A 12,001-nucleotide genomic window follows, 5' to 3' on the forward strand; every position below is an offset into this window, starting at 1 on the left:
CTGACCCCTGGTCTAGTATATGCCTGCTCTGTGACTATCTTCTAACTCCACTCCCCCCAAGCCCGCCCCCCTGCCCCCCGCTCCTCTCCAGGTTGCTCTCAGCAAAGCATCCTTACTCAGCGGAGTCTGGGTTGTCTTTGCTAGTTCTGGTGTGGTGTGGTTTGGGTGGGAGGGTGGTCTCCCAGATCACTTCTTACACATTAGGCTTCCACATGGAGGATGGGTATGGAGGAAAGAATTCTGACAATAAGAACCTATCTTGGAAATGTGATACAGATTTCTCACATAGCTTAGTAGGTTTAATCCAAGTTGTTTCCTCCTCAAGTTTTGTTCTGTTTACTTGTTTAGGGTGTTGGGCCTCAGGAGTATACTTTAATCAAATTGAAAGTGCTTGAGCCTTACCCGTCCAAATTAAGGTAGGTTTGCCAAGGAGTTATTGACTGTATCTTTTCTGCACTATCACCTTGTTGTGTTATAATGTACAACATTTTTTTACATCAGTATGTGTTTTTCTGCTTAGTGGCCTAAAAGGAAAAAATGTCTTCTTGGTAGCTGCTACTCTTAGACCTGAGACCATGTTTGGACAGACAAACTGTTGGGTTCGCCCTGATATGAAGTACATTGGGTTTGAGACGGCGAATGGTGATATATTCATTTGCACCCAGAGAGCGGCCAGGAATATGTCATACCAGGGCTTTACCAAAGACAATGGAGTGGTGCCTGTTGTCAAGGAGTTAATGGGAGAGGTAAGTTGGGTAGCATACTTTTTATTTTAGTGCATACAGTTAGAGGGAAATTTCAGTGGTGAAGTTTGAGAAAAGAACATTTTGAGAAGGTTTCTAATTGTGGCATAAATGCAAAGTGTAAATTGTAAGTGTGAGTTTTGGTGTATGTTCATGTGTCTGTACTCTCTTAGCACCACCCAGATCAAAACATAGAACTCCAGAAGGCTCTCTCATGTCCATTTCACTGTCAGTACTCACCCTTTTCCTGCAACATAACACTTGCTCTAACTTAGTCACTCACCAAGGATTAGGTACTGTTCTTCAACTTTACGTAAAGGAGTTATACAGGGTAGTCTTTTACATCTGGGTTCTCTTCCTCAGTGTTAAGTCTGTGAAATTCATATTTGCTGTGTATTAGGAGCAGGTTTTTGTTATTTGTTTTGGTTGCAATATTCATTATGTCACTGTATCACTAAAATATCATTTTCTTTCTTTTTTTTTTTGAAGATTTATTTATTTATTTATACAAACACTGGGTACAGTCAGAAGCACGGGAGGGTGAGAGAATTCACCAAAGCCAGAGCAGGGAACAGAACAGGCAGACTGATGAAATACACTGCTTAGGGGAGCAGCGGGCGCAGCAGGAGAGGTCTGCGCACCATGTGGGATCCTCGCTGGCGGCCGGGGATCGAACTGGCACTGCAGAGGCTGCGGGCAGCTTCGTAGCCCAGCACTCAACTGCTGAACCACCAGGGGATGCCCTAAAATATCATTTTCTAATCTTGTATTTCAGCTCATAGTATCAAATAGTTCTCCTCAACAGATTTAATAGCTGCATCATATATATATATATATATTTTTTTTTTTTTGCATCATATATTGTATTACTTTTTGAATATGATTATACCTGTGTTTCTCTGTAGAATTGTAGCTGCTTTTTTTCTGAGAAGCAAGTCTTGGTTCATGTAAACTGATTCTGGACAGTTACATAGCTCTTACCCTTACAATTTATTACAGTTTCTGAATGTGTTTTACTCCCCTTTGTTTATGCTGATCTTTGGTATCTTAATAACTATTTGAAAGAAAAATTTGAGTAGAGTACCTCCCAATTCTTTTGCATTGAATTTTTGCTTTCTTATTTTGTAAAATTACTTTTTGCCTGGATTGTTAAACGTTCATTACACTCAAACAAAAGACAAAAAGATATAAAAGATATCTCTAGTCATTCAGTTCCCCCTTGCACAGTTTTTTTTTTTTTTTTTTTGGTGGGACCCTCACTGGCACCTGGGGAACGAAACGGCGCTGCAGAGGCTGCGGGCAGCCTCACAGCCCAGCCCTCAACTGCTGCGCCACTAGGGGAGGCCCTGCACAGGTTTTCAGTAAACTCACTGTCTTTTGTATCCTTCTACAAGTACTTAATATCCACCCAAGCCAATACATGTGTATACACCAGCCCATACATGTGTAGATATTTTTATTTAGGAGAAAAAGATAAGGTTTAATAATATATATATGGAGAATTTACATGACTGAATTTTTCGTGTATATATTCTTTCTCCCTCTTTTTCACATACAGATGGTAGTATGTATACTTTGTCACATTGTCCTGCACATGCTTTCTTTCTTACACAACTATATCTTGATAATTTAGCAGTATAAAACACCTTCTTTGTTCATATTTTTATAGATATATAATATTTTGTGTGGCTGTACTACAATTTAGTTAATATTCTCTGTAATGGATATTTGATTATTTCCTTTTTCTCTTGGAAGTAGTGTTGCCACATCTCATTAGTTCCTGGTGTTGTAGTTCTGCCTGAGAAGTCTGTACTAATGACATAGTTTTTTCCCTTTTCCTAATTCAGCTTTTTCCTATTTTGATTTGAGCAGATTATGGAGGAAAATGGGTGGTATAAATTAATAAGTAGCTTTCAGCCTTTAAGACTATTAAAATATTGAGTCTTCAGCTACATGACTATAAATTTCATAAAAGCAACTCAGCCGTATGAACAAAGGGGGATAAGTGGGAACTGTGTGGACTTGAAATGCGTGTTCCTAGGTGGAACGAATGGCTATAAGTTGTTTATTGGCAAATGAGAAAATAGGCCCAATATTATATAATCTCCTAATTTTTTTTTAAAGAGAAGATCCTTTTATATACAGTATTGTCTTGTCCATGTCTCATATCAAATAACTTTTCTCTCATTTAAAGTTTTCTTTGTTTCCAGGTTTTACAGTATAGTTAATAAGCATTGTGCTGTCTTCTCAAAGCAAAAACAATTTTTTTCCTTTGATAAAAATTTTTAAGATTGAACTTGTGAACATTTGCGTGGCTCTTACTCTGAATTCCTATGTTGTCTAGGAGTACAATGTCACAACAGTATATTACTGTATTAATTTCCTCACAACCCTACCAGATTTGGCAATTGTAATTATTTATGATTATTTTTAGTCTAGGAGGTATAAAATAATGAGTTTTGTTTTACTTGATATATTTTTGATTACAGACTTTTGTGGACTTAAAAATATTAGGATTGTTTTAAATTTTAATGGTTAAAATAAGTTTCTTCACCTTTTATGCTGATCTGTTTCATATACAGGAAATTCTTGGTGCTTCGCTTTCTGCACCTCTAACATCTTACAAGATCATCTATATTCTCCCAATGCTCACCATCAAGGAGGATAAAGGTAGAGTTCTTTCTTTCTAGAAGTACTTCAGTAGTCACATTTTGGTGCATTGGTTAATTCTATACTTTCTTTTCTAAGGCACTGGTGTGGTCACAAGTGTTCCTTCTGATTCTCCTGATGATTTTGCTGCCCTTAGAGATTTGAAGAAAAAGCAGGTGAGTATCTGAGTTTCATGTTCTTATTTCCTCTTTATCATGTCATTGGTTAGGAACCATTTAACTAAGTATGGGATTAGGCTAAAAAGCTATCTCTCAGCTGCTTCTTAAAATTCATATATTTTTCTCTTCTTTGAATTTTAAATATAATATTTCATCTATTTTTTTTAAAGTTTTATCTTTTTGGAGCAGTCTTACGTTTATAATAAATTTGGAAGGAAGGTGCAGAGATATTCCATTTACTTCATGATCTGTACTTGCATAGCTTTCCCCATTATCAGCATCACTCACCACAATGGTACATTTTATACCAAGGGTGAACCTTATAATACAAATCATAATCTCTCAAAGTCCATAACATGCCTTAAAGTTCACTCTTGGGCCTGTACTTTCTGTGGTCTTGGACAAATGTGTAATGACATAGTCATCCTTATAATATTAGAGTTTTTTCACTGCTTTAAAAATCCCCTGTTCATCCAACTTGAATCAGGCATCCTCTTTATCATAAAAGTGTTTGAACATTAGGTAAGGTGGTTGAGGTGAAGAAATTTACTAAAATGCTGAAATGGAGTAGGCCAGGATAGCAATTTCCTGAAAGTTGTGGTAAGTGAACCAGAAATTGGTTCCAGGTGTTGAATACAGGTCCCTGTAGCCAGCAACAGCTGAGAAAGCATGCTTCTAGATCCTCAGAATGCTCCAGTGGTCTATCATAAACACCTATGGCAAATGTCCAATTGTTTCTTTTATTTGGTTATCCTAAGAAATTCTTTTCTTCGTAGGTAATATTTATTTAAATATTCAGATCAATATTTTCCAAAATACAAAATATGCTAAAATTTTAATTTGATTTTAAAATGAATTCAGTATTTAAATTACTCTTTAAATATGGCATCAGCTTTATGTTGTAAAGTACACAAGAAAAAAAATCACTTTTTTAAGATGTTCTGATTTGCCTAATAATTTTAAAAGTTCTATTTCTCACTTAATTATTTATATATAACCTAATAAGTTTTAGATATTCAAAATAGATTAAGAGCTTCTAAAATTCAACAAAACTCCATTAAAAAAAGACATAAAACTTAAATAATCATTTCTCCAAACAAGATACACAAAGAGTCAGTAATTTCATAAAGAAAATAGTCAACATCACTAAATATTAGGGAAATACAAATTAAAGCCACAGTGAAATATCACCTCCCACCCATTAGAATGGCTAATATAACAAGTGTTGGCAAAAATGTGAAAAATTGGTGGAAATATAAAACAATGTGTCACAATGGAAAATGTATGGAAGTTGTCAAAAAATTAATAATAGAACTACGATATAGTCCAGCAGTGATACCCTTAGATATATAACCAACTGCATTGAAAGCAGCATCTTGCTATTTGTACACTACACCCATGTTTATAGCAGTATTCTTCACAATGGCAACAAGGTGGTGCAGCCCAAATTTCAATCAGGAGATGAATCTATAAAAAGGTAGTATAACTTGGATACATTGGAATATTGTTCTGTTGTTTAAAGGATAATAATTATTACATATCCGACAACATAAATGAACCCTGAGTCTATTACACTCACAAACACAAAAAGATATATACCATTATGCCTCCAATCATTTGAGGTACATACATCAGTCAAATTGATATAGACAAGAGGCAGAATGGTTGTCAGGAGCTGAGTGGGACAGAGAATGAGGAATTGTTTAATGAGTATAGAGTTTTAATTTTGTAAGATGAAAAGAATTCTGGAGACTAATGGCACAATTTGGATGTACTTAACATTACTGAACTGTATATTTAAAAATGGTTGAGATGCTAAATTCTATGCTATGTCTATTTTAACATAATAAAAATTTTAAATATTTCAAAAAAAAAGAAATCCCCTGTTCATCTTAAAAGTCCTATTCATCTCTCCCTCCCTGGTAACTGTTGATTTTTTTATTATCTCCATAGTTTTATGTTTCCCAAAATGTCATATTGTTGTACTCAAACAGTACATAGTTTTTTCAGCTTGGCTTTTTTTCACTTAAGCATTTAAGATTCTTCCTGGGATTTCGATTGGAATTGCATTGAATGTATAGTTGAATACATAGTAGGGAAGAATTGACATCTTAACAATACTGAATCTTCTAATCCATGACCATGGATTATCTCTCCATTTATTTAGTTCTTTGGTCCTGTTCACCAGAGTTTTATAGTTTTCCTCATAGATTGTGTGTGTGTGTGTGTTTGTGTGTGTAGTTATGAACCTAAGTATTACATCATAGGGGTGTTAATGTGAATAATAATCCATTTTTAATTTCCAATTTCACTTTGTTATTGTTGTTACATAGGAGTGCAGTTGATTTACACCTGATCTTAGTGGGAAAGAATTGAGTTAGATATTAAATATGATGTTAACTGTAAGTTTCTTGTTGATAGTCTTCATTAAGCTAAAGTCTGCTGCTATTCTAGTTTACTTAGTTTTATCATGAATGTGTGTTGGATTTTCTCAAATGTCTGCATTTATTGATAGAATAATGTGATTTTTTTAATGTGTTGCTGAAGTGAATTTCACAAAACTTGAAAAAGTGCTGATACTCACATTATCATTGCAACTTGGAGTTTGCAAAAAGTGCTGTGTGTGTATGTGAATTTTTGTTTTTGGCTGTATGGTTTCTCTTTTTTTCTTTTTCTTTTTTTTTTAAAGATTTATTTATGCATACAAGAACTGGGGTATAGGACAGAAGTGTTGGCGGGGTGTGTGTGTGGGAGGATTCACTAGAGACAGAGTGGGGAACAGAACAGGCAAATCGACTGAAATACACTGCTGAGGGGAACAGCAGGCGAGTTAGGAGTGGTCTGCTGTGCCATGTGGGTAGCTCCCTGGCCAGGGATCTAACTTGCTGCAATGGCTGCGGACTGCTTTATAGTGCTGACGCTTAACCCCTTTTGCCACCAGGGAGGCCCTTGGCTGTATAGTTCATCATTTAAGCCATTCACTCTTGCTTAAACTGTTGAGTTTTTTTTTTTTTAAAGATTTATTTATTTATTTATTTATACAAGCACTGGGTACAGTCAGAAGCACGGGAAGGTGAGAGAATTCACCAGAGCCAGAGGGGAGAGCAGAGCAGGCAGAAGGACCGAAGTACACTGCTGAGGGGAGCAATGGGTGGCAGGAGAGGTCTGTGAGCCATGTGGGACCCTCTCCCGACAGCCGGGGATCGAACCGGCATTGTAGAGGCTGTGGGCAGCTTCGCAATGCAACCCAGCACTCAACCGCTGTGCCACCGGGGAGGCCCTAAACTGTTGAGTTTTTGAAAGTCGTAGGTCCTCATGATATTTGGGAAAATTTAAAAATAACTAATAATAGTTTATATGTAAAAAATAGTTTACAAAAAGATAATTTGGTAAAATTTAAAAGTAATAATAGTTTATTATGTGAATAGTAATTTACAAAAAATTTGGAGGTTGCTCCTTAATGGTTAATTATACCTAATCATAGTGTCATCTTACAAATTTTTTTGTAGGCCTTACGAGCAAAGTATGGAATTAGGGATGACATGGTCTTGCCGTTTGAGCCGGTGAGTACACTGATGATTCAGAATATTTTCACCCATCTCTTTATCAGAGACTAAAGGAACTAACATTGTCCTTGTAACAAAATTAAGTACTTGGTGGGGTATGAAAATAAGAGGGAGGTTTGCTTAAGAGTTTGCTTACTTTCACTTAATATCAGCTGTGTCAGAGAAGAGAGAGAGAAAAACTATCAATAAGCATTTTGTTAGCATCTATAATCCTGGGACAAACAAATAACATTTTAGCATCACCAAATATCTAATAACTTATTTTTCTAAGCTGGTCAATTTCCAGGTTTCTGAAGATAGGATTTTGCCCTATCATTCATGATTGTTCATGTTTTCATTTTTATGCCTGCAGAAGGAAAACATTTAAATTAGTAGCAAATAACTTGCACGAAGAATCCAGATGACTTATTACAAACCAAAAGCAATACCATTTCTAAATTTAATTGTTTATGTCATTTTGCTAATTTCAGTGTTATTTAGTTAATTATATGCCAGTGGAGGGTTGAGAGCTGGGGAAGGTGTGTGTATAGTGCAATAACGTGGGGATTGGTGCACAGAGTTTGGGTGGTTCATGTGAGAGTAGGAAGATAATTCACATCTGGATGTTAGTCATTGTGTGATACTGCCACAATGATAAATAAAACTAAAATGACTCCCTGGACAGCAGAAGCAAAGGATTCTGTCTCAGGGGCAGTTTTTGTGTGCAGTACAAGTTCCTGACATTGCTGTGCTTTGCAGGTGCCAGTCATTGAAATCCCAGGCTTGGGAAATCTTTCTGCTGTAACCATTTGTGATGAGTTGAAAGTTCAGAGCCAGAATGATCGAGAAAAACTTGCAGAAGCAAAGGAGAAGTTATATCTAAAAGGGTTTTATGATGGTGTAAGTAACTTTTTTATTTGATTTACTCTTGTACTCTGTGATTCTTTTAATGAGTCAGAAAAAAATATTGAAAAATTCTTTATAGTTGCAGCTTTATACTGATTTGAGGGAGATTAATGTGAGATTGTCATCTTCTATTTCCACATTTCTTTTAAAGCTATTCTTTAGTCTAATAGCATTTACGTTTTTGTGTCTTCTAGAATCTTATCTAAGGAATTAATTTCTTGAGACTATATTTAAAGATCATATTGCCATGCAATAAACTGCACAGTTTTATTGCATGGATAGTACCTGGTCCCTTTTTTTGCTCTTTTAAGTAATGAGTTCGTATTTAAAAATAAACAGTTTCATTCAATTCATTAATTTACTTGTTAATACCTATTAAATGCCATATGAACACTCCAAACAGTTTTTGAATCTCTCTTTTCTCCTTAATTGTGCATATGTTAATGTGGCTTATATTTCCATGGAAAGACTAGGCCAGAGAAAGTAAATATTCAGCCACTTTATTTAAATAGCTGAAGTTGAAATGAAGATTTTTTCAGGACATAAGTGAGAATGTTCTTTATTTTTATGTTTGTTCTTATTTTTCTAGATAAATTAAAAACTGATTATATGTCTTTTTAAAAATGAATTTACATTATGGGTGATAAAATGAATACATGTAGTACTGATATATTAACTTGTTTAAATCTCAGAATATCCTTGTGAAGTAGGCACTGTTATTTCTGTTTATAGATAAAAGAGATTGAGTCACTAAGAGATTAATTAATTTAGCCAAGATCCTCCAGCCAGCCAGCCAGTGACAACTTGGCTCTAGGATTTCTACTCTTAATCACTGCATCATAGTGATTGTTAAGTATAACTTCATGATGAACTAACTAGATATGAAGCATACTAGTATGTTAGAGGGTTGGAAGGTCGAAATTGTCTTTTCCATTTAAGACAGAAGCTATTTGAGAGAGACCCAGGAGTCAGATAGATGGAGGTCAGGATACCGGCTGAAGGGGGTTATGGCTTAGATCTGTGACAACAATGGGCAATACTTTGCCCTAGAATTAAGTTCCTCTACTAAGTAAAAGGCAGTGTGGAAAACTAGTAGGCCTTCCTCTAAGAGCCAAGTTTTCACATGATCAGAATGCTTGCTGGCAAAGGTGGAATTCAAAAGAGGAGCCTGAATCAATAGGGCTGGGTTACCTAGCCTTAGTCCTTCTCCCAAAGCCTTCGGGAACGAGGTGAGTTAGTGTGGTGGAATTCTGTGCTTGTGGAAACCTGATACATGGGAAGGAAGAGGGTTTTCCTTTCCTAATCATGTTCATGTTAGTTACCCTGGTTTTACTAAAGGAAAGACAAGGAAGTTAGAAGTATTTGTTGTAAAGCTATGCCAATGGTTTGGCATCAACCATTGGTTGATGGTCATGGTTGTAAGTGATTAACTTCCCACTAAAAATATCTTAGTTTTGTGGACAGAAAATTTAAGGGAAACCCAAAGCAAATTTTAATTGTTTTGCTTGTGATTTTGCCCACTTCTCTTTCATTTAGGTAATGTTGGTGAATGAATTTAAAGGACAGAAGGTTCAAGAGGTGAAGAAGACTATTCAGAAAAAGATGATTGACACTGTAAGTGATAAGCTCACTTCTGTAGGGTGTTATAGAACTTTCATTTTATTTTTTTAGGATTTATTTATTTATTTATACAAGCACTGGGTAGTCAGAACCACGGGAGGGTGAGAGAATTCACCAGAGCCAGAGCGGGGAGCAGGCCAGGCAGAAGGACTGAAGTACACTGCTTAGGGGAGCAGCGGGCGGTAGGAGAGGTCTGCGCGCCATGTGGGACCCTCCTCCGGTGGCCGGGGAGCAGCCAGGGATCAAACCGGCACTGCAGAGGCTGCGGGCAGCTTCGCAACCCAGCGCTCAACCGCTGCGCCACCGGGGAGGCCCTGTTATAGAACTTTTAATATACTCTACAGCATTAGTTAGCAGTGAGTTCTCTAGAAGAACCTGGAGCTATATTAAAGATACCATAAACTTTTATGCTTGAAAATAGGAGACCTGTTTAGCTCTCATTTAGCTTGTGATGTTGGTGAAGGTAGTATTCTGAAGCTGGCATGTACCAGGCACTTACAGAGAACTTTTTGGGAGTGACTATTTGAGATACTGGTAGTTACACTTCTTTTTCTGTAGTGCTTTGCTTTTTACTTTCATGTCTTTTTCTCCTCTATTTTTGTAACTTTCTTCTATTGAACTACTTAACTACTTAAATTTTAAAACAAATTTACATTTTTGACAGTTATATTTATCCATACTTCAGAGAGACAGTTGCCTGTAAGGCTTATTAAAATTAAAAGACAGCAGTTTCCTTCTCATCCTGTGCTTGTAGGGTAATTTTTATTTCAATTTCCAGTTTGTAGCATCAGCCACTGGTTTCCTTAGGGGTGAACTCTTTCCTCCTGCCTTGTGTCTTCTTTTCTAATCTCACCACATTAGTGTACACTTCCCCACCTCTCATCTTTGCAGTAAAGTTATATTTAACATGTTTTCTTTTACTGTTATTTACAATATATTCAATGGTTAAATTTTTGAGACATGGCTGATCTAAACAGCCATATAAACAGTGTGCATTTTTTTCCCAACATCTTTTGATTTTCCTTGGTGTTACTATCATTTTTTCTTTTTAAATTTAATTTAATCTTTATTTTTTAAAGATTATTTATGCATATAAGAACTGGCGTGTAGGCCAGAAGTGTGGGGGAGGGGGTGAGAGGATTCACCAGAGACAGAGTGGGGAGCAGAACAGGCAGACTGACTGAAATACACTGCTGAGGGGAGCAGCAGGTGAGTCAGGAGAGGTCTGCTGTGCCTTGTGGGTAGCTCCCTGGCCGAGGATTGATCTCGTGCTGCAGTAGCTGCAGATTGCTTCATAGTGCTGATGCTTAACCCGTTGTGCCACCAGGGAGGCCCCTGTTTCTGGGTATTTTTTATATCTTCTTTTTGTGTTTGTGTGTGAGTGGAAACTTTATAAACATCTTTCATGTTCCACTGAAAAGGAAGCTGTATCTAGGGAAGGTGATCCATTTGATGGTGCTGCATGTGGTTTCAAAAGCAAGTGTAATATAGAAAGAAAGGCAGATAGCTCTACCCTGGAAAGACAGAAGGCAGACAATGTGGGGTTGCTTTTATTATCCTTCAGGAATAGAGATTTACTTGATAGTCTAACTGACATATTTTTATTTACTTTCCTTTAGAGAGATGCATTTATTTACATGGAACCAGAGAAACAAGTTATGTCCAGGTCTGCAGATGAATGTGTTGTGGCCCTGTGTGACCAGTGGTTAGTCTCTCTTTATAGCAAGAAGGAATTTTTTCAGTCACTTTGCTTATTTTTTTGGCTTTCATTTTTAAAAAAAAATCAATTTGTCCACTCCAGGTACTTGGACTATGGAGAAGAGAACTGGAGAACGCAGACATTCCAGTGTTTGAAAGACCTGGAAACGTAAGATGGGAGAAAGTAATGAGGAAAGGGAAAGGAGATATGAAACGTGAGCGACAGAGGGAAGAGAGATATTTTATCTTTTATTCTCTACAGATTCTGTGAAGAGACCCGGAGGAATTTTGAAGCTACTTTAGGTTGGCTGCAGGAGCATGCTTGCTCAAGAACTTATGGTTTAGGTAAGCAAACTTCAAATTTTTTTGTTTGAATGACTTTGTCAGTTACATAGCAAATTATACTTTGATCTCTTTTCCCTGGCTTGTGGTGTTTTCTGAATTAGAAGTGGATGTTTTATTTAGAGGGTGAGGAAACAAGGGTGTGTTTCCCTACTGTCTATCTGGTGGTAGATGTATGCCCACATAGCTTTTATGGTGTGACTTTTTTTTTTTTAAAGATTCATTTATTTATGCATACAAGAACTGGGCTACAGGCCAGAGGTGCGGGGGGTGAGAAGATTCACCAGAGATAGAATGGGAAACAGAACAGGCAGACCCA

The 12,001-nt window shown here is 36.6% G+C and overlaps 1 protein-coding gene across 2 annotated transcripts in view; it reads left to right on the forward strand.

The window, feature by feature from the left end:
- The window catches only part of LARS1 (leucyl-tRNA synthetase 1), a 63,735-nt gene that overhangs the window by 20,962 nt on the left and 30,772 nt on the right, over positions 1–12,001 (forward strand). For both annotated transcript variants that reach the window (XM_037509011.1, XM_054694282.1), the window contains exons 9-18: positions 349–416; positions 521–746; positions 3,326–3,413; positions 3,492–3,568; positions 7,081–7,134; positions 7,876–8,016; positions 9,559–9,636; positions 11,262–11,347; positions 11,444–11,509; positions 11,603–11,685. In XM_037509011.1, coding sequence (XP_037364908.1) covers positions 349–416; positions 521–746; positions 3,326–3,413; positions 3,492–3,568; positions 7,081–7,134; positions 7,876–8,016; positions 9,559–9,636; positions 11,262–11,347; positions 11,444–11,509; positions 11,603–11,685 — 967 coding nt within the window. The remainder of the gene's footprint in view (positions 1–348; positions 417–520; positions 747–3,325; positions 3,414–3,491; positions 3,569–7,080; positions 7,135–7,875; positions 8,017–9,558; positions 9,637–11,261; positions 11,348–11,443; positions 11,510–11,602; positions 11,686–12,001) is intronic.

This window comes from Talpa occidentalis, unplaced genomic scaffold (assembly GCF_014898055.3).
Source record: "Talpa occidentalis isolate TD23 unplaced genomic scaffold, MPIMG_talOcc4v2.1 talOcc4.13, whole genome shotgun sequence".
Classification (NCBI taxonomy): domain Eukaryota; kingdom Metazoa; phylum Chordata; class Mammalia; order Eulipotyphla; family Talpidae; genus Talpa; species Talpa occidentalis.